The 27,596-nt window shown below is 34.8% G+C and overlaps 1 protein-coding gene across 2 annotated transcripts; it reads right to left on the bottom strand.

The window, feature by feature from the left end:
• Positions 1-475: 475 nt before the first annotated feature.
• Positions 476-27,596, bottom strand: NMD3 (NMD3 ribosome export adaptor). 2 transcript variants are annotated; one of them, XM_044251719.1, is made up of 16 exons: positions 27,476-27,596; positions 26,861-26,990; positions 25,793-25,927; positions 23,072-23,168; positions 19,676-19,756; positions 18,942-19,070; positions 18,573-18,663; positions 12,679-12,757; positions 11,917-12,013; positions 9,826-9,943; positions 8,589-8,734; positions 6,015-6,127; positions 5,188-5,260; positions 3,377-3,483; positions 2,301-2,371; positions 476-1,863 (listed from the first exon to the last, which is right to left on the bottom strand). In XM_044251719.1, the coding sequence occupies exons 2-16, from the start codon at positions 26,902-26,904 to the stop codon at positions 1,730-1,732; spliced, it is 1,515 nt and encodes a 504-aa protein (XP_044107654.1). In that variant the 5' UTR covers positions 26,905-26,990; positions 27,476-27,596; the 3' UTR covers positions 476-1,729. The 2 variants fall into 2 exon arrangements, with proteins under 2 accessions (XP_044107654.1, XP_044107653.1); XM_044251718.1 differs by having other exon boundaries at positions 26,861-26,917.

Here is a 27,596-nt window from a genome sequence, read left to right as displayed (position 1 = left end):
TTTATCAAGGCTGTGGAACTCTGAGAACTCTTGGCTTATTAGTTTTTCTACTACTTACATTCCTTCAACTTGACACAGCCTTCTTTCAACCAACAGGATTCATTACTCATAAAGACAACATCAAAGAGTAAGACTAGATAGGGGCACCTGGGTGGCTCAGTGGGTTAAAGCCTCTGCCCTCAGCTCAGGTCATGATCCCAGGGTTCTGAGATCAAGCCCTGCACTGGGCTCTCTGCTTGGCAGGGAGCCTGCCTCCCCGTCTCTCTCTGCCTGCCTCTCTGCCTACTTGTGATTTCTGTCAAATAAATAAATAAAATCTTCAAAAAAAAAAAAGTAAGACTAGATAAATTTAGTGGGAAATTATATTGCTCAGTGAGAAAATCATATGACAAGTACTTAAATAATTCCACCTAGGAATACTGCATAAGATACTGTCTTTTAATATGACAATACAATCACTTCAAAGACACACAAAAAAGGGGAGAATGTTTTTATTTTCATGCTTTTTAAAGTCTTGACATAGAAGAGGTAAAAACAAACCACAAGTCAAAATTTTAATTAAATAGGCAGACAGAACAGGAGCCACTATATAAAGTTCAGGACTTTATCCATACCTTCAGAATTGGGAAGTCTAATCTTAAAAAAAAGAAAATGCTCCATTCGGCACTTACTCAATTTCCTTATGTAGTGGTATATCTAGAGTTTATGAATTAGCTTTTAGTTCTGGCACACTTATTAAGTCTGATCTTGCTTATAGAAGTAGGATCTTAAAAGCTCATTCTCAAGACACTTTAAAACTCAAGTAAATGCTTTTCATTCAAGGATGTGGAAGGCATTCCTTTTTCAAGCCTGATTCATGGTTTTATAAAGCATAAAGATCATTTTTATCATTTCATCATCAATATGCTGGGTCCTAATATTCTTTTTGATGGTGATATATTCAATGACAGAAACTTATAAAAAGAAAATTCCTTCTCAATTTGTAAACCAAAATTTCAAAAGCAAAAATGCTTTAAGTGATAGGAAGACATTCTTATGACACAAGCAAGCTACTGTTCTAAGCCACTGGCATGAGCAAAAATCACAAAAGAACAAATTGTTTTTTAACCTTTAAATAGTCCATGTTTAATACAAATCCACAAATACTTTAAATATATTTTCTTCTGCAATAAAAATTAAAATAACCCCAAATTAAAAGCTTCTGAAGATGTTAATATTATGAATAGATAAACTTTCCCCCAATGTCCGGTAATAAACTGAACCCTACATAAAAATGACCTAAAGTGGATCAAAGTGCATAACAAGTTCATATTAATGATTCTTCATATGCTCTTTTACTAAAGCAATCAAAGCAAAATGAATGTAAAAACTTGTTTTATACTTGAAGATTAAGGTAACCTCCAAGACATCACAACTTTTGAGATTTTAAATCTAGCGCTACAGTATGCAAAAATACTAGTCTCCTAAAAAAGGCAAACTTAAAAAAATTCCACACATAAAATGGCCTGAATATCATTAATAATTACATTCTCCATAATCTTTTATCCAAAAACTTCGAAGCTATCTCTTTCAGTGTTTTGAATGAGCAATCAAAATAGTCCTGTTGTATTCAAATTTTAAAACTAAATTTCTCCTTTCTTAATATGGAAGCATAGACTGAATAGACAATAAGAGTTATTTCGTCCAACATCCTGAGCGTAGAGATGTGAAAATCATCTACAGCACAATCTCATTGTGTCATCATCGATTCACCTTCTTCACCAGTAGCATCTTGGGAAATGTGGAGGTCTTCAAGCATCTCAGCCAGACTAATTCGAGGGGCTCCTTCATCATCTGTGTCACTTTCCACAGGAATGGTTGAATCTATAAAAAAAAAAAAAAAAAAAAAGCAAGGATTTCAAATCAATACAAATATGGAAATATGCAAAATGCCTACCCCCATCATTATTACTATTATTTAACCACATATATCTGCAGTTCTTGTATCATATCTAGAGCAGGTATTTATAGTCACTAAATGAACTACATAAATACATGAATAAATATCCATTAGTATAGGAATCAGGAACCTGAGGGATCATGGTAGGATACAAATGATATCAAATGTGGTAAAACGATATTTTAGTAATTCTTACTGTTCTGCAAGTATTTTTATTTTTTATAAATGTTTAGTAAGTTTTAAAAACAAAAGAAGTCATTTATGGAATGAAAGTTTAAGATACCAAAATACTTACACTGGGGTAATGTATCTACAAAAAAGCAAAAGATACAATTTAAATCAAACACCCCTAAACACTAACCTCTATAAATGTTTACATTTTTTCTAATTGCCTCATCTTCTTCAAGATCTTCAAGGAAATCCTGGTATTGCCTACAGAAGGATAAAGGATAAAGAAATATTTAAGTATTTCATGTGCTACGGTGAGTGCTGTGAAGTGTGTAAGCCTGATGATTCACAGACCTATACCCCTGAGACCAAAAAAAAAGGAAATATTTAAATATTTCATCTTTACCAATGAGTATGATGTTTTTCTTCATTTTCAGCACTATAAGATAAATGTGTTCCAAGTATTAAAATCTTTAAAAATAATATCTGAAGTCAAATATGGATGTTAATTAAATACTCTGATAAGTTAAAAAAATATTTTCTTTCAAAGTTATATGATTAAAAAAATACACACTTAGATATAAGGTGATATTGAATATGAAACAGTTAAGAAAACGTCCTCCTACTTTACCATCCCACCACAAAGTCTTATGACCAAGTTAAAAAAATACATACACTTTTAAGATTACAGATGAAATAAAATATGTACTTACAATATCCAATTAATTTAACATTATATATTTATAAAGACTTATTTTAAATTACTTTATGAGATTGTACTTTGGAAATACTATTTCCCACTCACATTTCATGATACAATTTTATTTAAACTCTTCATTTTTTTAGATATCAGTATCTTCACCAGCATTAAGGCCACTTTTGAATCGCCCAATATACTTTTCTAGAAGACAACATCTTCATTTCTCCTTAAGTTGTTTGAAAAACAGCATATTTGATATTAATGGACTATTTTCTTTTTATCCCAAGTCACGGTTACTCACTTGCTATTTGTGATACCCACAGGTACTTATTTTAGCTTTTCAAATGCATTGTTCACAGTAACACTGCAATTCTCAGGCCAAAACCCAGGAAATAGTAATTAAATGTTAAATATCATTATATCCTCTTACACTGTTTCAAGTAACACAGTAAGAATACAAAACTAATATTGAATGCAACAATCATGAGATGACTACTTATAAAAACTCTACAGACTTATTATAAGGATTTCCTTTGAGACAATACAGAAGATTTAAAGAAAAGTAGGACCTTTCATCATCTGTATCCATGTTTTCTCTATCTCTTGCAAGTTCTTTCAGTTTCCAGTTTCTGCGACGCTGACGTTTGGTACGGTCATAATTCTTCTTGATTAATACCTAAAAGTAACAGAAATATTTGCAAAGTTACAAAAAAATGGGAACAAAGTAAAGGGGCCTCAAAATCCAATAAAGTTAAAAACTGAAAGATTGTGAGAAAGCCAGAAAAGTCACCAGACTGATGACAGTAGGGATCAAGGAGCAGTGTCAAGAGAAGTTTCAATATTTTTTCCATGTACTTAGTATTTTATGAAAATGCATTCTGCCATTAGTTCCATAACTGTTAAAATTTAATAACTGAAAATTTCCAGTGATTGAGAATTGCTGTTTTTTTACACCAAAAACTTCACATTTCTAGTGCCTTTTTTTTTAAAAGATTTTATTTATTTATTTGAGAGAGCAAGAGAAAGAATGTGAGTGAGCAAGCTCAAGTGGGGGGAGGGGCAGAGGGCGAGGGAGAAGCAGACTCCCCACTCACTGCAGAGCCCGAATGAGGCAGAGTCTATGATAGTTAACTCCACTTGCTGCACCTGTATTAACTCCTCTTTGGAAATAAGAACCCGTATAAATAGGGGCACCTGGCTGGCTTAGTCGGTAGAACATGCGACTCTTCATCTCGGGGTTGTGAGTTCAAGCCCCACAATGGGTGCAGAGATTACTTAATAAAAATCTTTAAAGAAAGAAGAGGAGGAAGAAGAGGAACAACAACAATAACCTGGGACTCCTGAGGCTCCTAGGGCTCAATCCCAGGACTGCAAAGGGCTGGGACTGCAAAGGACCTGGGACTTCCCAGGACTCAATCATGGCCTAAGCCAAAGGCAGCCGCTTAACAGACTAAGCCACCAATGCACCCCTCTGGTGTCCTTCTTTATACCAAAGTTCAGTTCTCAGCTACTACTCACATAATCATCCTGAAATATTACCACAGGCAGACATTCCCCCCTTTTATTACTACTAATAAACAGTTATAGAACTACATATGTCTTTTACAAAAATATGTCCTAGGACAGTTTAAAAAATTGTGTAATAATTTTATACAACACAAAATCTTGTATGACCATCTTGATCTCCTCTTATGACTGTTAAGACTTTATCTAAACTATGCTTCTATTTCCTAACTTACTAATTAATTAATAAAAGCACAACTGGGTGGTGAGAAGAGGAATCCTTCTTATAGCATGACTTCATTTTTGCCCACATCTAAAGAAATCAGTGATGATTAAGCAAGCAAGAATTACAGACTTTCACAAGGTTCACTCTTGCTTATGATTCTAATAAACTCATGTTAGAATTTAACAGGCTTTTTTCAGAAGAAACATTCTTTCTCCAAAACTTAACACTGTAAAGATTATTTTCAACTGCAATTATAGTCAAACCTGAAAAATCTGAATAATGGTTTTAATTCTAAATGCTTTAACTGAACAATATATGAAATAAGCTGAGCCTAGGAGAATGAACCTAAATTAAGTCCTAATGGTCATCATTTTTAGCTGCAAATTTATTTTTGCTCTACAGATGGTATCAAGCATTTTGACAGAGAATGGAAATTCAATTATAAGAGCGACAAAAAACTCAATAAATCTTGGATCTTCCCCACAAAGACACATGATGCTATATGAAGGCTTCTGCCTTTAAACCTTAACTGCAATTTCAAAAGAATCTCTAAATTGATTTGTTATTTTCATAAATGTGAACTCGCACATCTTACCCATAAGAGTTATTAAATCAGTCCTCTTTAACACAGGAAAAAATTTAAAGCCTTACCACATCTGGGACTCTATCTGAGTTCATTTTGTTGACATGCTCATCATTTAAGTTACAGTTGGCCAAATCAAACCTGAAATAAAAATAATTAAACACTTAATGACAAAAACATTTATTCTTTCCACATTACTTTTTATTTAATGTATGTTCACCTCAAAGCACATCTAGTATCTTTTCCCACATTAAAAGTTTTGCAGTTTACTATACAATGAACATGCCTCCACATGTCCTGGTGAAGATAACAACATACTTTTACCTCCAAGCTTCACATATTATCCATCACTGTCCATCTTATCATATATTTGTAGAGGAATCAAAACAGGCATATCAGTATAACATTAGAATTCAGTTAGATGGTTCCATTTAATTAAAAAAAAAAAAATCCCCAAGAGCAAAAGTATTGCTTAAAGCATGCTGATAAGCTCTGTATTAAAACAGACTGTCTTGTGCCTATAAAGGAGCTTTACACTATGGCTTCCATATTTTAAAAGTGAAATATTTGACCAACAGCATATGCATAATAAAAAAAAAACTATCCACTCCCCAAAAAAGCTATAAATATGATCTAACCATACAACTTCAGGGTTCAAGTACTCAAAATCTTGGATTAAATAATTCTTTACAATGATGGCCAAATAGAGTGACTAGGGTTTTTGTCCAATCTAGTTTAATTTAGCTATCAATAAAGTGAACTGTAAAGTTCCTAAGAACTCTTAAATTCTTATTAGAGTACACATTTTTAGTAGTATTTTTAGATCACTTGCTGGCTCCCAAAGAAAATTTGCAATGCTAACTGCCAGTTTAAAATACTGTAAAATAATACAAACCCCAATACCAGGTCTCCAGGATTTAGAAGATGTCCCAAATGAGTGCGACAAAAATACTGTTTATCTGTATTCATTTCAGAAGTTTTCTGTACCCAGACTTCCCCGAGGGTATGCTTGACAGGAAAGAAAATGCACTCTTCAATAACCCAAGCATCACTCAAAATGCATCTCACAGAAACTATATACAATGTTGATTCTGTTTTCGAATTTTCATTTTAAAGACAGCAACTGTTTTATTTTTTCAGATCTCTGAAATACTGTCAAAATTAACTAATTACTGTATTTAGTACAAAAAAAGACTCAATAAGAAATATATAAATATCTTTATTAAGATTTAAGACTTTAGAAAACATTAATAAGATCATCTAAATACTGACATATATAGAATTTTCAAAACTAATGTTTTCACAGGGTAACAGGCAATACAGACTGAGCAGAAAGAATAACTGAAAAATCTTAACTCCAGAAAACATTGTAACAACCCCTTGTTTTACACATAACATTCAAAAAACCCAAGGTTCAGACAAAGCAATCTAGCAACCCAGTGGCACTACTACTACTACTAGAGAAATTGGATGTCTGCTATTTGAAGTATATTCCTTTTTGTGCTTAATATCTGTTGCAGAAACAACATCCCAAGTTTGAGTATTTTTTTTTTAAAGTAGGCTCCACGCACAGCATGGAGGGCTTGAACACAGGGCTTGAACTCATGACCCTGAGATCAAAACCTGAGCTGAGATCAAGAGTTAGACACTTAACCAACTGAGCCACCCAGGTGTTCCCCAAGTTTGAAATTTTAAATTAGAAAACCATTAAAGTACCTTTCCAACATGGGATTTTACAAGCAACTGTAACTTCAGGCTGAATTAAATATAGCACTTGCCAATACTTTTTACTAACAAAAAGAGATGTAAGTAAAATGGGATCAAGAGCAAAATACTAAGAGTTAGAGACTAGGGTATTATGGAATCTCAAAGAGATGAAAGAAGAGATAAAGGGAGAAACTGAAATATACGATAGTTCCCAGGTTTAGAAAATAACTGGGGGAGGGGGGAGTGAATTACCAGTTTCTTCAAAACTAAACATATCTCACCAAATGATACCACAAACATGCTCCTTGATACATACTTATCCAAAAGAGTTGAGAGCTTATCTCTCTACAAAACCTGAAAACACAAGGTGGTCTATAGCAAGTTCATTCATTATCAAATACGATTATCAGGTATGCATGTAGATTCATCAATTTTGACAAATGTACCACTCTGATGGGCAGGTATTGATAAAGGGGTTGGCTGTGGCATGTGTGGAGGCAGATGGTATATAGGAAATCTCTTACCTCCTCTTAATTTTGCTATTAAATGAAAACTGCTCTAAAAAAATACAAGTTGTTAAAAAAAAAAATTTTTTTTTAAAGGCACAGGAGCTCCCACTGGCTCAATTTGAGACAATCTGAATGTCCCAAAGGAAAAAAAGGAAGACAAGCAAGCTAATAACAAAGGGGAGAAAAATCATAACATTACAATGTAGGGATCTGACTATCAGTGGAACAGCCAAATATTTACTATCACTTGGCACAGAAAAAGCAGAGACACTTCTGAAATGTTCTGGCCAAACATAACCCAAGTATAATTAAGTCTTTTAGATCCACTTTTCATTTAAAAGAAATACAAGAAATTAAGAAAGATTTAAAAAAGCATCATGAGAAAACAATAAGAGATCCATAAGATTAATGGATTAATGCCCTAACTGCCTTAGAAAGTTGGTATCATCAAGGGAAGAAAAAAAAAAAAAGAGTGAAGGGGGCCATTATTACATACAAAATTTAAGAGGTATAACATTCACATTCAATATGGGCACCTGCATGGCTTAGTCCTTAAGTGTCTGCCTTTGGCCAAGGTCATGATCCTAGGGTCTTGGGATCCAGCCCCACATCGCATTGGGGCTCCCTATTCAGCAGGAAGCTTGCTCATCCCTCTCCAACTCCCCCTGCTTGTGTTCCCTCTCTTTCAGTGCCTCTCTCGTCAAATAAATAAAATCTTTTAAAAAATGTGTGTGTGTTCGTGTGTGTATGGTCCCCAACCAGATACTAGTTTGAATAAACCATAAAAGGCATTTGGGGACAAATGAGGAAATCTGAACGATAATACTTGGATTCTGTAGAAAAATGTTCCTATGTTTTAGAAATGCATACTGAAGTATTCAGTAATTAGTGCTAATATAACATATACTTAAATTCAAAATGTCTGAAATTTTTTAAAGTCAAAAAAGGTTTGCTTGTCATTTGGTCTTCCTATACAAAAGTAAAGCTAAGAAATGTTTTTTTACAATAAACATTTTTTAAAACATTTCTAACATTAAAGAGAAAAATGAATTTACCAGATAGTATTAAGTCTAATAAATGACCATGTGTTAAGTAACATACAAACATGGAATGCATTTGTAACCTAATGAAGTACTAGCTTTACGTGGAACCACATTTTGGAATTATTCACAAACTAAAAAACCTAAAAACACAAAAGAGGGACCAAAACAGTTAATTCGGGGGGGAACAAAGATGGGCGGGATGGAACTTACCTTTTTTGATATCATTCCAGCACCTGCACTGCGTTTTAGATCTCGGACTATGCTGCATTCCATCACAATAAACTCCTCTAGCTGTTTGGGATGGCATAAACTATTGAAAGGGTGACTCCAGAAAGTGCTTCCATCAATATCTGCAACTAAGTAGAAACACAGAACATGAATAAATGAAGTATTTCAAAAGCCACCAAATGTATTAATTAGAAAAAAGTTGATATATATGAACTGAGAAGCATGAGGGCAAGAGACCACAACGGCAACTCTCTAGAATCATTGTTTATTCCTATAAATCAGCCCCAAATTTCTCAAAGCAAAAGAAAACTTTCAGGTGTCAATAATATAAGTAGTTACTATCATCAGAACCCCACAGAGCTAAGGGTCTTCAAAGTAAGATCAGGGTGCTTGGGTGGCTCAGTCAGTTAAGTGCCCAACTCTTGATCTCAGCTCAGGTCTTGATCTCAGGGTAGGGAGTTCAAGTCCTACGTTTGGATTAAAAAAAAAGCCTACTTAAAAAAAATAACAAAAAGTAAATGAGATCAGATCCACTCAGATATATAGTTGTTTCATGTGCTGGCACTTAAGAAACATTATCAGTCATCTCAGCTACTTAACAGGAAATAAAGTTCTACCTGACAGATACGCATCCCAAAACTGCAAAAAGACCTCTAACTTATGAATTCTGATTGACAAGGATACTAAATGACTTCCTTAAAAAAAAAGTTTGATTTTTTACAACAGAAAAATTATAGGAAGTACATGAAAAAGATCAAGAAGTAGGAGGTGCATCAATATGAAATCTTCTTTAAAAAAGTTTTATAAAGGGAATGTTAAAAATAAAACTAGTTAAAACTAGTTAAAGCTCATATTTAAACTAAACGTTTTACTGCATTATAAGTGAAATGTTCCGAACTTTACTAAACTTGTCAATGAACTTAAAATAATTATTCACAAAAATTAAATGAGGTAAATAAGTCAATTCCAGTAAAAATAAGTGGACTAAAACTAGTACATTTTTAAAAAGTTCACAGACTTGTTTCTTCAAATAAAAAATACAGGTGTTACTCATCAAAAGCTTTAAAAATGCCAGTGTTTTGTAAGAATTAAACAGCAGTAAAAAATCTTAACTAGTTTTTCATAACAATATTACCAAGAATATTTGATAAAATTAGAAATATAAATTATTACAGCTTGCTGGACAAAACTGTCAAGGTAAATATTTCCTAAAACTTACCTTGCAGAGTATTTGGATCTATGAGATGGATGGCACTGGTTACTCGAATACACACACAAATCTGGTTCATATTTCCCAGGCTTTGTGCCAGTTTTGGAGGCAGACAAACAACATTATCCTAGGCATAAAAACTAACAATTAGAGTGAAGCAAGTCCTAAATAACTGTCTCCAATAAACACTCATCAATATAAACCTGACCCAAGTGCATGTCCCCAAACCAAAACATTACTGTAAATTCTATTAACAAAGGGCCTTAAGGAAAAACAATCAAATCTTAAAGAAACAGAAAATAAGCTATTCCTTCTAAAGATGGGAATATCTGTCTTAATAAAAATGCTTGAAAGTATTTTTCCAGATCTTATTCAAAGTATTAAGTTTATTTCAATTTTACTTAAGTGTGAATGCTTACTGCTCTATCGTAATACAGCGTACATTCTAAACAAAGTATTGTAAACATCAGAAGGAGAGTGATTTTCTAAATCTGTGACTTGTTATAATTTCCACAAAAAATAAATTTCAGAGAAGCCACATGTTTCTCTTTTATGGCTACATGCATCAATACATAATCAAAAATTTAATGGCCAAAAAGTACATGTGTCCACGTGTACACTGTTTTTAAACTGTATTAAAATATGAAAAAAATCTGAGTTGTATTTTAAGCTGTGTGTATTCACAATCATAGGCTCCTCCACTGCAGGGGCATCCTGTGCATCTCTTAAGAATACCTAGTCCAGCACTGTGTTTTTCATTTCTAAGTCTCAATGGATTAATGAAAATACTCTTACATTTTGCATTTATTCTGTTACTTACCTGAATCACTCAAAGCACTTAACCTATAGCCTAAAGTTGGCATCACACCTAGATTCACATTTCCCAGGCTTTGTACCAGGAAAATGTTTACTGTTTTAAACCAGGGGTCAGCAAAATATGACCCTCAAGTTAAATTTGGCCCAATACCATTTCTGTAAATAGTGAAATACCATTTCACTATTCATTTACCTATTATCTATGGCTACTTATGTAAAAAAACAGCAGAGCTGCCCACAAGTTGTAAAACAGACTATATGGCCTGAAAGCAAAAACATTGACTAACTGGCCCTTTCCAGAAAAATTTTGCTGACATTGCTTTTTTTTTTTCTTTTAAGTAGGCTCCATGCCCAATGTGGGGTTTGAACTCATGACCCTGAGATCAAGAGTCACATGTTCTCCTAATGAGCCAGCCAGGTGTCCCTGCTGACCGCTTTAAGCTATCATTTCATCTTGTTACTATACACTGCACCATGAATTTGTACAGTTATTTTTAAAGCTTTAGAGTCACAGACCTAGGCACACATTTTGGCTTCATTTTGTAGTTATGTAACTTTGGGCAAGTCATCTAAATGCCCCACGCTTCAATTTCACCATGTTCAAAATGATGAAATGCTTTACCCTGGTATAACAAGATGAAAAAGTGAAATATATTCAAATACTTAGATACAAATTTATATGGAATGCTCATAATAAATTATGGTACTTATCATTATTAGTAGATATTGACATTTAAGTTCCTGTATGGTAGAGACCCCTAAATAATAATCCTTAATATACTGCCTTCTATACAGTAGATCCTCAGTAACTATTGCATTTTAATTCATTTATATTTTTGAAGCAGGATTTTACCTTAATACAATGAAATGAAATGAAATGATAATCTACAATTTGTTAGATCATTTTAAATCACAAAAATGATTCTACAATTTCATTTCCACACTACTGAAATTTATTTTAATGTCATTTCCTGTATTCAAACTTTTCATATGTCCACCAGAATCACAAATTTTAAAGAATATGAACATTAAAAAACTGCAACCAGGCCTTGAGTTAGTCTACCACAGTAAAAGGTATGCCAATTTATAATTTTAAGCATGATTATTTTTTAACATCTTTTTAATATGGCTGAGTATGTCAGAAAGGAATCCTTTAAGAGGGAAGTTATTCTAAATTTTTAACCAATCCCAGAAGGAAATCAGGAGCTAATAATTACATATAAGCCAATTAATTACTTGTACTCTTTTATAGACATGGATTAATTAAATGAAAAAAAAAAGTACCTTGCATATTGGAACAATTTCCACAGAAAAAGTGCTTTTGTAATTGTATGTGTTACTATGGATATCCTGAGAGATCAATCTCTGTGAGGCTTTGTTTCTGCCAAGAAAGAAAGTTTATAGTAATAAAAAGACAAAGGTTCCTTATTATAGTCTAGGGAGTATCAATTTTTATCACATCAAATGATCACTCCCCAAGGTTGGAAACAGCTTTCTGATGCCTGCTTTGAAAAAGCCTAATTTCAACCACTTACATTTCAAAGGCTTCACCAATCCAACTGCAACTACCTCTTTTCAATTTTATTTATTTATTTATTGGCTCAGACCAATATAGTCTATATATAGCATCCATTAAAAGCCACAATAATGTCCACCAAAAGTCTTTGTTCACACTGATCTCACCTTTCACTATAAAGTCTACCTTCGAAAATTTCCCATTTTAAGAGATCTCCTCTCTTCCATGAAGTCTCTCCCCAAAGCCCTCTACCCCCCTCTTTTATCTTACTCAAATACATTCAATCAAAGGTTTAGCACTATAGTATTTATCACAGGGTGATGTCTAGCTCACCAAAGAGATTCTTACATACTCTTTGGTTATAATTCCCTAAAAGTGGCTAATTTAACAGAAGCTTACTAATTACGTAATTATTCCCACTATAATTCAAAATTTTTTTAACAAAAGAGATGCCTAAGCCTGAAGAATAGATATGATCTACATTCATTCCCAGCTCCTTGGACTTAATCACATTTAGGTTCAGAACATACCTACAAGGAACTGTACACTGAAGAAATTCTACCATTTTCTGAGCATGCTGTTTTGAGGAATAGTAGAAATCCAGACCATCTTTAAAAAGAAAAAGAAAAGCCACATGAAAATAATTCTTCAAAATAAGGTTTTCCTCTACTAATGACTATATCACAAATTAAAAGTGTAGTAAACAATCAAATTATTAGAAAACACAAAAAATTATCAATTAAGACAACAAAAACAGACAAATCAGACATAATAACAAAAGAAAACAAGATTCATAATTTTAATTTCAGACAAAATAAAACTCAAGGTCAAAGGAGAAAAGAAACGGGGCGCATGGGTGGTTCGGTCACATCCGACTCTTCATCTCAGCTCAGGTCTAGATCTTGGGGCTGTGGGTTCAAGCCTCACTGGGCTTCACAATGGGCATGGAGCCTACTTAAAGGAAGTGGAGGAAGGGAGGAAAAACTACACAGAAGTGTATTTTATATAACAATCTCCCAAGATAAAAGGAATGCATCTAATAACATAGCACTGAGATGCAGAAAACAAAACTATTTAAAAAAAATAATTAATAAATGTTAACACATGCACAATCACTGTGGGAGGTTACTATGAGACTATCAAAAACAAAATGACCAAGAAGGTATTACACTAAGCAAAATAAGTTAATCAGAGAAAGACAATTATCGTATGATTTCATTCATATATGGAATTTAAGAAACAAAACAGAGGCTCATGGGGAACGGAGGGGAAAATAAAATACGTTGAAATCAGAGAGAAAGACAAACCGTAAATGACTTTTACATACAGGAAACAAACTGAGGGCTGCTAGAGGGGTGGGAGGTAAGGGATGGGGTACCTGGGTGGATGGGCATTAAGGAGAGCACTTGATGTAATGAGCACTGGGTGTTATATGCAACTGATGAATCACTGAACTCTACCACTGAAACTAATGATAATGATATATGTTAATTCACTGAATTTAAATAAAAAAGAAAACAAAAATAAAATGACCAAACTGACTAAAAATAGGAAGGATACACAGAATTTGAGTAACTTGTTGATTTAACTGAGATTATAGAACATCGTCCCAAGAATATATATTATTTTTAAAAATCCATAGAACATTTATAAAATAATTAAATAAAAAGTTTTTCTTTAATTTTAATAAATTCTAAACAGTATGAACTACTAGACAGTATTATCTGATCATAATGCAGTAACATCAGAAATCAGCAACAAATGGATAATTAAAAACATACCTACCTACCCGCTGAGAAATGCTTATAGAAATACTCTTCCAAACAATTCAGCTAACTAGGAAACTAAATAACAGAATAGCCAAAACAATTCCCAAGATGAACAAAGTTGTTAGGAAATTATACTTCCCAATTTCAAAAACTGGTAACTTTAGTCAAGACAGCATGGTACTAGCGTAACATAGATATACGGATCTATGGAACAAACGAGAATCCAGAAGTAAACTCTGACATTTACAGTCAACAGATCTTTGACAGAGCATCCAAGAATTCACTGAGGTAAGGATAGACTTTTCATTGGGAAAACAGGATAGCCACATAGAAAAAGATGAATTTAGACACTCACCTCACACCATGCAAAAAAAAAAAAAAAACCACAAAAAGGGTTAGATCCAAATTTAAGAGCTATAACTATAAAACATGTGAAGAAACACAGGAGAAAATCTCTGTGACACTGATTAACAGGAGTTCTTAGACATAACAACGAAAGCATAATGGATCAAAGAAAAAACTTTACACACTGGACTTCCAAAATTTTAAACTTTTGCAATTCAAATGACATCACACTTCCTGACCTCAAAATACAAAGCTACCATAATCAAAACAGCTTAGTAATGACAAAAACACAGTCCTAATAAACAATGGAAGAGATCAGAGAACCCAGAAACCAATCCACACATCTAGGGTCAACTGATCTCCAAGTGCTAAAAATACACTCTTGGACAGTCTCTTCAACAAATGGTATTGGGAAAACTGGATATCCACATGCAAAAGAATGAAACTGGACCTTTGTTTTATACCATTCACAGGAATCAACTCAAAATGAATTAGAGTCCAATAGAAGAACTGAAACTATAAAAGCTCTAGAAGAAAACAGGGGGAAAAGCTTCACGCACTGGTCTTGGAAACGATTTCATGAATATGACACTAAAAGCACAGGCAACAAAAGAAAACAACGGGACTACATCAAACTCAAAAGTTTTTGCACAGCAAAAGGAACATCAACACAGTGAAAAGGAAACCTACGAAAAGGAAAAAAATTATCTGTGAACCATATGTATCTGATAAGGAGTTAATCTCCAAAATATATTAGGAACTCCTACAACTCAACAAGAAAAAAACTAATAACCTGATTAGTTAAAATTTTAAATTTTAAAAATGGGCAGAAGAACTATAGACATCTCTCCAAATAAGACATATAAATGGCCAGTAAGTATATGAAAAATGTTCAAGGTCAAAACTATCAGGCAAATGCAAATCAAAAACTACAATGAGGTATGGCTTCATACTCATTAGGATGGCCATTATTTAAGCAACAACAACACAAAACAAGTACTGATGAGGATACAGGAAAACTGGTTCTTGTACACCAGTAGAAATGTGAAATAGTGCAGCCACTATGAAAAACAGCATGGAGGTTCTTCAAAAAAATTAAAAAACAGAACTACCATACGTTCCATTAATCCCACTTCTAAGTATTTATCCAGAAGAACTGAAATCCGAATCTCAGAGATATTAGCACTCTCATATATATTGCAGCACTGCACACATTAGCCAAGATGATGGACATTTGGGTTGTTTCCACAAAAGAGGAATAGATAAAATGTGGTATGTAACTACCACAGGATTTTATACAGCTTTAAAAAGGGAGGAAATTGGGCGCCTGGGTGGCTCAGTGGGTTAAGCCGCTGCCTTCGGCTCAGGTCATGATCTCAGGGTCCTGGGATGGAGTCCCACATCAGGCTCTCTGCTCAGCAGGGAGCCTGCTTCCTCCTCTCTCTGTCTGCCTGCCTCTCTGCCTACTTGTGATCTCTGTCAAATAAATAAATAAAATCTTTAAAAAAAATTTAAAAAATAAAAAATAAAATAAAAAGGGAGGAAATTCTGCATTATGCAACATGAGTGACCTTTGAGGATCTTATACTGAGTGAAATAAGCCAGTCACAGGAAGACCAATACTACATGACTCCACTTATACAAGATACCTAAAATACTCAAATTCACAGACTCAGAGTGGAATGATGGCTGCCAGGGGCTGAGAGAACGGGGAAAGAGGGAATTACCAATTAATGAGCATAACATTTCAGTTAAGCAAAATGAATAGGCTCCAGTGAGCTGCTGTACATTGTACTTAGAGTCAACAATAATATATTATACACTTAAAATTTTGTTAAGAAGGAAGATCTCATGTTAAGTGTTCACATCACAATAAAAAAAACCACAACATTAAGACAAAGAAAACACAGGCTACGAGCTACAAGAAAATACCTGCAAATCATATACATGATGAGGAACTAGTATCCAGGAAATATTTTTTTTTTAAACTCTTAAAATTTATTAAGACAAACAATCCAATTAAAAAATGGGCAAAAGATCTGAAAAGTTATGTCACCAAAAAAGATACAGGAATGGCTAATAACCTTATGAAAAGTTGATCAACATTAGTCATTAGGAAATGCAAATTAAAACCACAAAATGAGATACCATTTCATCACCCTCTAGAATGACTATGAACAAAAAGAGACAATAATGTTGGTGAGGACACATAGAAACTGGAACCCTCAAACATTGCTGATGGGAACGTAAAATGATACACTTACTGTAGAAACAGTCTGCCAGTTTCTTAAAAATAAATATAAAAAAAGATGATAAACATAAGTTTATCATGATTCAGCAAGTCTACAGCTAGACTTAAAAAAATTAAAATAATAAAACAACTGAGACACTTGTTGAAATAAAATATGCAATGTATAGTGGAAAAAGGTAGCTATAAATACCAGCTACAAAATCAACATGTACACATGAAAATTTACAAACTTCAGTATATTTAAGTGTCTAATTCTTGATTTTGGCTCAGGTCACGATCTCAGTGTTGTGAGACTGAGCCCCTTGTCGAGCTCCACATTGGACATGGGAGTCTCAAGATTCTCCCTCTGCTCCCTCTCCCCCAAAGAGTACATATTATACTATATTGTGTTAAAGGACTACCTCTGGGATCACAAACTGATAAAAGTGTTATAGACGTTTTTTATTCACATATGTGTGAACTTTTACTATTTTTACTATTACTATGATTTTAAAAAACAAGGTTACAAATAAACCACAAACAAGAAATTCATTAAATCAAACAAAGAACTAGTCAGGGCAAGGGGATGGGGGAGGTCAGATTAACTCCTCTTGATGAAAAAAGGGCTGATGAACTTGCAGTATTTTTGGTTTTGAAAATGACTGCAAAAGTATGTCCCAAGATGTATCCAAGTCTTTTGCTACAAAAAAATTCTTTGAGTATATTTCTGCCATGATGATGAAAAAGAATAGTGGTTTGCTTTCTTAACTAGAATATTTGGATCTACTTATCCCCGAAAGAGTTACTCAAAGGAGAGTTATGCAGAACAAAGATGTCTTTTTCCCTGGTGGCTAACCACAAGTTGCCAGGCACTATGTTAAATAGGCAGCAAAGTACCTTACCCACAGTAAGTATTCACTGAATTGTGTTTCACCGATTTAGGGGCACCTGGGTGGCCCAGTCAGTTGGGCATCTGCCTTTGCCTCAGGTCATGATCTCAGGGTCCTGGGATGGAGTGCCATAGGATTCCCTGTTCAGAGGGGAATCTGCTTCTCCTTCTCCCTGGGCTCCTCCCTGTCCCCCTCCCCCACCCAGCTCATACTCATCTCTCTGTCTCTCTATCCCTCTAATAAGTAAGTAATTTAAAAAAATAAATAAATAAAGTAAATTGTGTTTCTCAGATCTAGACTATTAACCTTATGTCTACTGGTAAAACATTTAGGTCAGATACAAAGCTTAAAAGATTTTCTCCAGGTGACAGCGCTACATACATCTCCCCTCATTTAAGGACCCAAGAGCACACTTCTCTACTTTCCTAAGACATACAAGATATGAGTAACAGATCAGTTAGTAACAATGGAACTCGAGCTTTAAAATGAGGAGTATGATATAAGAATTTGGTCATTCCTTCAAGAACAGCTATCTCTAAGTCTATAGAGACTAGGAAAACAAATGAATATAGATGTTCACCAGTAGCAAGCACCATTTAAAAATATTAACCTTTAAGAGTATGCTTAAGAATATTTATGTTTTCTACTATAAATCAGAGAAATATTCTAGACAGAACATACTCTAAGGAACCATTATGAAATCATGCAAAAAATTTTGAATTCCACCTTTAAAAAATCTAACTATATCACTTGTATATCAAAACCAAAAATATTACAAAAGAACTTACAGATCTCAAAACTAATTTTCTTCCAATCAGTAACTGATCTTTGCATACAACAAGTTTTCAATGAATTTTCCATCAGAGCACTTTACATTATATTAATGCAGTTACTGGTTTACTCATCTGGTAGCTACTTAGTGTAAATTTAAATTAAAACATCAAAAAATCAAGAATTCAGTTCTTCATTACACTAGACACATTTCAAGTATTCCACTGCCATATACGGTTAGTGACTATCATATCGGACAGTGCAAATAAAGAACCAAGATTTTTTTCTTCCTAAGAGAAGAAACTGTTCCTTTGTACAGTACTATTCTAGATATTATCAATAAAGATAATAACATGTCAATAACTCTGTTAAGTCAATAACTCTGACATCAATTGAAATGCTTTTAAATTTTAACTCACCATGAATCTCTTTGATACGAAGTGTATTCTGATGCATTCCATATTTCAAAATCAACTGTTCCAGATAGTAGAAAGTTTTTTTGTGTAAAGTCTAAATACGAACGCATTATTAGATTAATAGTGAAATGTTAAAAAAAAAAGGCATCTATATATCTAGCACACTGATTTTTAAAACAAAAATGATCTTTAAAGATTATCTAAAACATGATAGTGACCTATTTTTAAAAGTGATTGTTCCAGAAACCTAGCGTATCCCTGGTGCCTAAAGGATTTGAAAAGAAGGGAAAGGAGGAGGTTTTACTAAGTGCTCCTAACTGACAAAGATGAAATACAAGATGCAGGATTCAATCATCATCTTTCTCTCAGTACCTTTTGCCGCACTTGAACCACAGCCTTCCAGAAATCCTTAGCTTCTACTCTGTGGCAATCTCCACACATCTGAGGCTGAACAACATAATCTACCACAAACACTTGCTGAAGGATAGCACCATTCATCACCTGATGGGAGTGGGGGAAAAAAAAAAAAAAACAAATCAAACTCCTCCTTCTTCCCTTTCTGCTTAATAACAAGTATTTTTTCCTAAAAGAAAATTATGTTTAGTAACTTTAATATTTAAAGTTAATATTTAACATAAGTCTTTTTTCACAAATGCTCTGAGGACATCCAAAATAATTCAATTAAACATCATAAAAATAATCCTATTTTGAGAAAAAAACAAGTTTAATTTGTAGGATTAAATTAACATTTCACATTTATCTTTCAAGTGGTTTAAAAACAGTCTTTGAAGAATTTAAATATCTATATACATGTGTATGTATTAAAAAAAAAAAGACAAAATCTAAGAAACACTGTCTTAGCTCGTGCTTTTATCTCAATCTTTTTCCTAATAAAAATAACCTTAGCCACTAATGAAGAGCAAGGGCTGCTCTTACTAATGACCTGATCATCTGGCAGATGACCCCTGTCCCCCCAAAACCCAGAAAGCTTAAAATTAAGAGTATAATCTTCTCCTTTTAAGCTATTCAAACATAACTTGTCAATATATCCCCTCATTTTTACTACCTACACTTCAGAAATGCTGAGAAAACTGTATTCAGCTCACCTCTTTCTGTATAGTCAGTTTAACTTTAAGTCTCTTAGAATGGGGCTCAGTCCAAACAAAACCTGCATCTACAAGTCGGACCTTCAAAAGGACACAAATAAAAAGAAACGTAAGTTTCTACCTGAGAAAAAAGATAAAAGAACAACTCATTAACAAACAGATTTCCTAAGATGTTTAAAGAATCTGTGATTAGCATCACTACTCAACATCACCAGTAAAAACAAAAAAAAAATCATCAGAGGTATGGCAACAAAAAGCAGTAAAAGGACCATCTAAGGACTATATTAATGCAACTGGTATAATTCAAGCAAAAATTAAAGTAGTTGCACAGAAAAAATCCTTTTCCCTAAATAATGTTTTTTAAAATGGAAATTATACTTTTTAGAAGAAAGCAAAGATCTGATGACTCATCATCTACTAGAAATTTCATTAGCAAAGTTTCTACTTGGATTATTCTAACTATATTAAGTACACGGCTTTAAAAGAAAAAATGCATCAGGGGGCATCTCATGCTGAATCCACAGTGTAACTTACTGCTGTATCAGCAGAGGCCAAAAAACTCTGCTACATGTGAGGAACTCAATGTAGCTCAATATGGCTAAAATAGGTGTTTTGAGGAAGAGGGAAGAGGAACAAAATGGAGGTTGTTTCAATAATTTAGGCAGGAATTGTAGGTGATCTGAACTGAGAGGTACTGGAAATAAAAGAAGCAGAAAGACCCAAGAGTTATTTAGGAAATGAGATCTACAGGACTGAATGACATCTGGGTATGTGAAGGAGGAAAAAAATACAGATTCTAGAATGAGGCTCAAGTATCCAGTTTGGGTATCTAGGTAATAACTACTTTTCTGAAATAAATAAAGGACAGATTTGATGGAGAGAAGGTGCTGCATTTGGTTTCAGACACCTGAATTTAAGAGGATCTATCTATGATATACCTATACAAAGCTCTTCAGTGGATATTAAGATACACATTTGGTTTAAAGTTCTATGGAGAAACCAGAAATGTAAATAACAGATTTCCTTCCTTAGATCCAGACTGTCCACTTCTCACCACCTTCACTACTGACCCAAATATCACCATTACTCATGATTTCTACAATCACTTCCTAAAGGTCCCTAACTCCTACTTCCCGCATATGTATTCTAAACACAGCAGCAAGGGATCCTGATAAATGATAAATCATTCATCTTACTACTCTACCCCTATACCCATTACACTCAGAGCAAAAACCTAACCTTCTGTGACTTTCTATGACTGCTGTTTTCATCCCCCACTAGTTTTCCCCTTCCCACTTCATGCTAACTATATAGCTATGCTCCTGCCTCTAGCCAAACACATTTTCTACCCATAATTCTCTTCTCCAGACTTCTGCACAGCTCCCTCCCATACTGCCTTTAATGTTTACTCAAATATCACCTTATTAGTGAGGCCTTACCCAAACAGTCTGTTTCACTTATTTATTTTGTTTGAGTATAGTTGACATAAAATGCTAACCACTCCATTTTAAAATGCAACTCTTCCCCTATGCAGTTTTTATCCCCTTCCTGGTTTTTCCTTCCACAGAATTTAGACCCTTTTAACAAATGAATAATACACCTACTCCACACCCTCCCCTCCAACTAGAATAAAAGTTACCTAAGACAGACATTTTTGTCTCTGCCATTCACTGCTATATCCCCAACACCAAAAGCACACTGACAGGGCTGACACTTAATCAATGCTGCCGAATGAACTAATGAATTATTAAGACTTATCAGACATTTGACAAAAGCATGAAAGCCAGAAGTACGAAAGTGAGACAAAATTACAGAAAAAATTGACTCCAGAGACAAATTAGGGAACAGAAGGAAATTTTTTTATACAAACCTACTATCATAACCTTCAGAAAAATTCAACGGAATACAATGCTGTTGGAAGCAATGTAACTTGGTATAGCCACTGTGGAAAACAGTATAGAGGTTCCTCAAAAAGTTAGAAATAGAAATACCATATGATCCAAAAATACCATTACTAGATATTTACCCACAGAAAACAAAAACACTAACTTGAAAAAATATATGCACCTGTATGTTCACTGCAGCATGATTCATCATAACCAAGATATGGAAGCAACCTAAACGTTAATTGATAGATGCATGGATAAATAAGATATGGTATATATAGAAAACGAAATATTATATAGCCATAAAAAAGATGAGAGCTTGCCATTTGCAACAACACAGGTGGACATAGAGGATATTAAGCTAAGTGAAGTCAGATTGAGAAATACCATATGATACCACTCATACATGGAATCTAAAAATCAAATGAATAAACAATAGACAGATTAAGAACTATAAATACAGAGAACAAACTGATGACTGCCAGAGGGAAGGGGGCTGTGGGGATAAGCAAAAGGGGTAAAGGGAGTAGGAAATACAGCTTCCAGTTATGAAATGAAAAAGTCACAGGGATAAAAGGTACAGCACAGGTTAATATAGTCAATGATAATGTAATAGCATTGCATGGTAAAAGATGGTAGCTATACTTGTACGTACAGCATAACCTATAAAGATGTGAAATCACTATGCTGTATGCCTGAAACTAATATTCTGTCAACTATATCCAAAGAATTTAAAAAAAAATTTAAAAAGAAAAAATTTTTTTAAAAAAGAACAGAATGCATCAAAAACATTAAGACTATGGTAAAAACTCTGGAACATAAAAATATCACTGCTGGAACCAAAACAAAATCAATACAGAGACCAGAACATAAAGAAAAGCACCAAGAACACAGAAAAAAAGACAAAAAGATTAAAAACAAACAATATAAGGGGGAAAAGATAAAATTTTAAGCCAGTAGGGACAACACAGACTAACAGAAATTCCAGGGAGGAAAAAAAACAAAAGAAATGGAGGAAAAAATCCCGAAGAACTATTACATGAAATTTTCAGAGCTTAAAAGAGAATTGGACTTTCAAACCAAGAGTCCATTTGAGTTAAAAACAGCTGGTGTAAGTAGAAGTCATGAAGTTTAACACAGACAACTGAAACTATTATGCAGAAAGATAAACTGGGCTTAAGTTCTGGTTTTTTTGGAGACATTAATGCACTGATTTTAAGTAATAGGCACAAATATTTTCTTTCTAGAGCAACACTGAAAATAAAAAGAAACTAAATACCATAGACTTAATACTATAGCCTTCTAAATTATGTTTAGCAATGGTTTTACGTATTTTTTCAGAAAAAAAATTTATTGCACATAGAGGTTCTCAATAAATAATGAAAAAAATTGATTCTACATTAAATCTTTTAAAGCAAAATGATTTTCTTTCCATAAAAATACATGTAACTTTAAAACATAGAAACAAAAACACATACCTATAAAAACTGATTTTAACAGGCTGACCTACCTTACTCAGAGGGGCTTTGATTTTTTTCAAACACAATGCAAGAAGTTCCCTGGATTCTAATGCACACTGTATCCAAGTTCCAGGTGGCTGGAAATACCTGAGAGGGAAAGAAAATACTGAAACCCAGCATCTCTCAGGAAAAACAAAAAATTTCAATGTTGACTCTACAGATGTAACACTGATTATTAATCAGACATAGTAATTCCCAAGACTGGTTTGAAGCATTTCAAATATATTTAATAGTTTCAGAAAACTTTCAATTAGATCAGTAGCTTCAGTTTAAAAAGTGAAATCTCAAGTATATTTGAAAAAGCTTATTTGATATTAAAGAGGTCATATTACTTCAAACACCAGTAAAGAATTCCAGGGAGGTATGACAAAATGCCTATGAGTTTCTTGAAGCTATACCTTGAAAAACAGGTAAGAAGTTACCTGAAAATAGCTTTAAAATGGTTATAATAAACGAAATGGTTGAGAACTGACTTCTCACACACAGAAAAGGTAAATTAGTACCTCATACTATGTATCAACAGTAGTTCAGACTATTAATCTATTTAAAGTCCTTTCTCAAATTTTACATTGCAAAACATGTTTTTAAATCTTACATAAAACCTAATTAAATTAAAATTTCAATCCCTGGGCATATGTCTTAAGATTTTTTAATCCAGCCTGCTCAAGATTTAGGACAGTACTGGGGTGCCTGAGTGGCTCAGTCAGTTAAGCGCTGTCTTCAGGTCAGGTCATGATCCCAGGACCATGCCCCACATGGGGCTCCCTGCTCAGCAGGAAGCTTGCTTCTCCCTCTCCTACCGCCGCTCCCCCTGCTTGAGCTTTCTCTCTCCCTGTCAAATAAATGAAATCTTTACTTTTTTAAAAATTTATTTATTTGACAAGAGAAAGAGGGAGTGAGCACAAGGGGCCAAGCAGAGGAAGAACAGATGCCCTACTGAGCAGGGAGCCAGACACAGGGTGCAATCCCAAAATTCTGGAATTATGTCCTGAGCCAAAGGCAGATGCTTAACCAACTGAGCCACCCAGATGCCCTTAATAAATCTTTTTAAAAATAAATAAATAAATAAGACTTAGGACAGTGCACATAGTAAGTGCTCAATAAATGTTAAATACATAACACTTCTAAATATGTTATAGGAGTGCTTGTTTTCACTATGTTTGTTAAGTGAATGTTCTGATTTTCACTTTTATTTACTTAAGATTTTATTTTTAAGTAATCTCTACACCCAATGTGGGGCTTGAACCTATAACCCCAAGATACAGTCACAAGCTCTACCTACTGAACCAGCTAGGCTCCTGATTTTCACTTGTAAAGGTTCATTCAAAAACCTTATACAGGTTCCTTTATTATAAGCATGCTTTTAGAGTTAGAAAGGGCTTCATCTATCTAAAAAAGCCCTTTCATTCTGATGAGATTAAGTTTTAGAGAAGTTAACTGGCAGAGTTTCAAAAAGCTAGTCTGTGAGAAATCCAAGACAAACTAGTTCTCCAGATTATTTGCCCAGTGCTTTTTTCACTCTACCATGCTTTTAAGAATAGCAAATATCTGTAACTGATTAAGTCTTATACTTGCCAAACTTGCAAACTGTAATCTCCCTGAAACAGTACAGGAAAGTTTCATGTGTTTGTATATATGTACATTTTATTTTATTTTATTTTTTTAAGATTTTATTTATTTATTTGACAGGCAGAGATCACAAGTAGGCAGAGAGGCAGGCAGAGAGAGAGGAGGAAGCCGGCTCCCAGCTGAGCAGAGAGCCAAATACGGGGCTTGATCCCAGGACCCCGGGATCATGACCTGAGCCAAAGGCAGAGGCTTTAACCCACTGAGCCACCCAGGCGCCCCTCTATGTACATTTTAAATATTTTTCTGGAAAGACAGTGTTCAAATTCCCAAAGGGTTTCATGAACCACTCCCCACCCCAAAAAGTTAAGAACCACTAGAGTCCTAACCCACTTAGGAAATTACAGGCAATTAACTTTCTGTGGGCAGTATCATTAGGGAGTTTTGTTACCAACAGCTAACTACAATCACTTTGTTACAATGGCATTTTAATAGATTTTTTTAATAAAAATTTTTAGTTATTTATTTGAGAGAGCGAGCATGCACGTACAAGAGCATGAGTTGGGGGGGGTGCAGGGGGCTAGGGAGAAGCAGGCTTCCTCACGAGCAATGCAGGAACTTCATCCCAGGACCTAGGTATCATGACCTAAGCAGAAGGCAGATGCTTAACAGACTGACCCACCCCGGTGCTCTGGCATTTTAATAGATTTTTAAAACACCTTGCTAAGTGACTTTAAACATTCAAACTTAAGAGGCTTTTTATCATACATAGCTTCTGGTGAAAAAAATAATCCTCATGATAATAACAATATTATGTCCTTAGTAACTAAATCTGCTTTCACTTACCCTTACAAACACCGACTTATATCTATTAACTGTATAAACCAAACCTATTAAACCCTTATAAGAAAAAGCAAATTCAAACAGTTTTACATTAACTTTACCAGATTAAAAGGGCAAACTAGAAAAGTACACTACAAAATTGCAAAATCTAAAATCTTTGGCGACACCAACATAAATAACAATTTTATCTCAATTACATATGCTTTATTCTCCGTACCTTGTGTGTCATCTCAGCATATCCCAGTGGCCTTCCCACATATAAATCTCAACTTTAAGTAGAATAAAATAGTGCTGCACTGTACCTTTGACATTGCTTGCAGAAAGATACAGAGACCTGTTTCGGAATGCCTTGGCTGATGTCAACTTTACTTCGTAAACAGGCCACGCAAATATTGGCAGGATTTGGACTAATCGGGACACCACATTCACAGCATAAGCTTCAATAAAGCATAAATTTTTCAAGTTAAGTTTCATAAATGCACTGGTTATCAAAGAGACAACAAAAGCCTTCAAATTAGGCTACTGCATCTCTGCTTTAAAAACGAAGAAAACAAAACAAAACAATACAAAACCCTGGCAAAGTAATCTTCAAAGATGCTATACATAAAGTGTCACCTTGGAATACTAAGGCAAAAAAACAAGCATGGCTAGAACTCCAAAAATCCTTTAAGTATGGGGATGTCCAAAGGGTTGAGAGAGTCTAACGGATTTCTAATAGTAATTATCAGACAGCTTCAGAATACAAAGACATTTTTTTTATGATGCCAGTAGAGGATTGCCAAAATGCAAACATTTAACCAGAGCAGAAAATTTTTCAAAGGATGGAAAACATATCATGCCTCGTGATTCAGTATAATGGACTGATGTCATCATTCTATGTGTACTGGGGACAGGAAATGTTTAGCAATCACTGACGTTCTCCCAAAAATATGTTCTATAATTTATGGATGTTCAATAAGGTCGCTAGCCAGCAAGCACATGTGGCTTCTCAGAATTTGAAACGTGACTAGTATGAATACAGAACTCAACATTTAGTTTTATTTCATGTTAATGTCTTTAAATCTACATTTAATGTCTTTAAATCCACGCATGCCTAATGGTTATCACATGGACAGAGCCAATCAAGAACATATATGGAACTCTAGAACACTCTTGAAGGATTTTTTAACACTCTTGAAGTATTTACCACAACTTTCCAACTAAAAATGAGTCTGTCTCAGGAAATAAAGCTTTCCACTTTTCCCACTGAAGACAAAGAATTCCCTCCGAAAACAAAAAACAAAACAAGCTTTCCTCACAGGCAGTAAGTTCCAAAAGTCACTTTAGTATCTTTAAACTTAAGGGGAACGTGGGAAAGGGATACGACTCACATGTGTCCAGGGGTGCGGTCGGTGGATTCTGCCATATACTCCATTTTTCTGTATGCCCTGATTTTAAGAGAATGAATCGTGGGACTTAAGTCATTTGTCCATTCAGCTCCATACAAATCTTCCTTCTCCTCTGAGTAAGAAAGGCAGCCAAGCCTCGTAAAGCGGTTAACAACCAATTCCACGTGACAACTCCAAAAAGTTAACTTCCTTTAATATCAGAACCCAGGGAATTCTGGAATTTCCCACACGTAAGACCCTCGGGCCATTAAACTCGGCCGCTGACCGAAGGCATCACCTCGGCGCCAACTCCTACGGGCCTAAGCAGGGGTCTTGAAAGGGCCGGGGCCGGCACCCTCACCCTCACGCCGGCAGTGACCGGGCTTCGGACCCGTGCTGCAGTAATCGCTGTAGGCGTCACGGCGCCGCGGGCCACCCCGACCCCCGCGCCACCCCGATCCCCGCACCCAGCCGGTGGGACTTCACGCGGGCTCCCGGGCCACGGCGCACACGCGGTACGCACGCGGCCGGAGGCCTGCCAGAGCAAAGGGAATCCGCCCCACTCTCTCCTCAGACACCCCCGCGCGACAGCAGGCCGGAGCTCGGCCCAGAACATACCTAGGTAGTCTGGAACAGACCCAGATTTTCGGCAAAACTGCGACACGACAAACCCCACAGCCCCCTCAGGGCTGACCACAGCCAGCTCCAATACAGCGAGGATCTCGCGAGAGAAGAGCTC

Source organism: Neovison vison, chromosome 6 (assembly GCF_020171115.1).
Source record: "Neovison vison isolate M4711 chromosome 6, ASM_NN_V1, whole genome shotgun sequence".
NCBI lineage: Eukaryota > Metazoa > Chordata > Mammalia > Carnivora > Mustelidae > Neogale > Neogale vison.
This window is presented reverse-complemented; position numbering and strand designations above follow the sequence as displayed.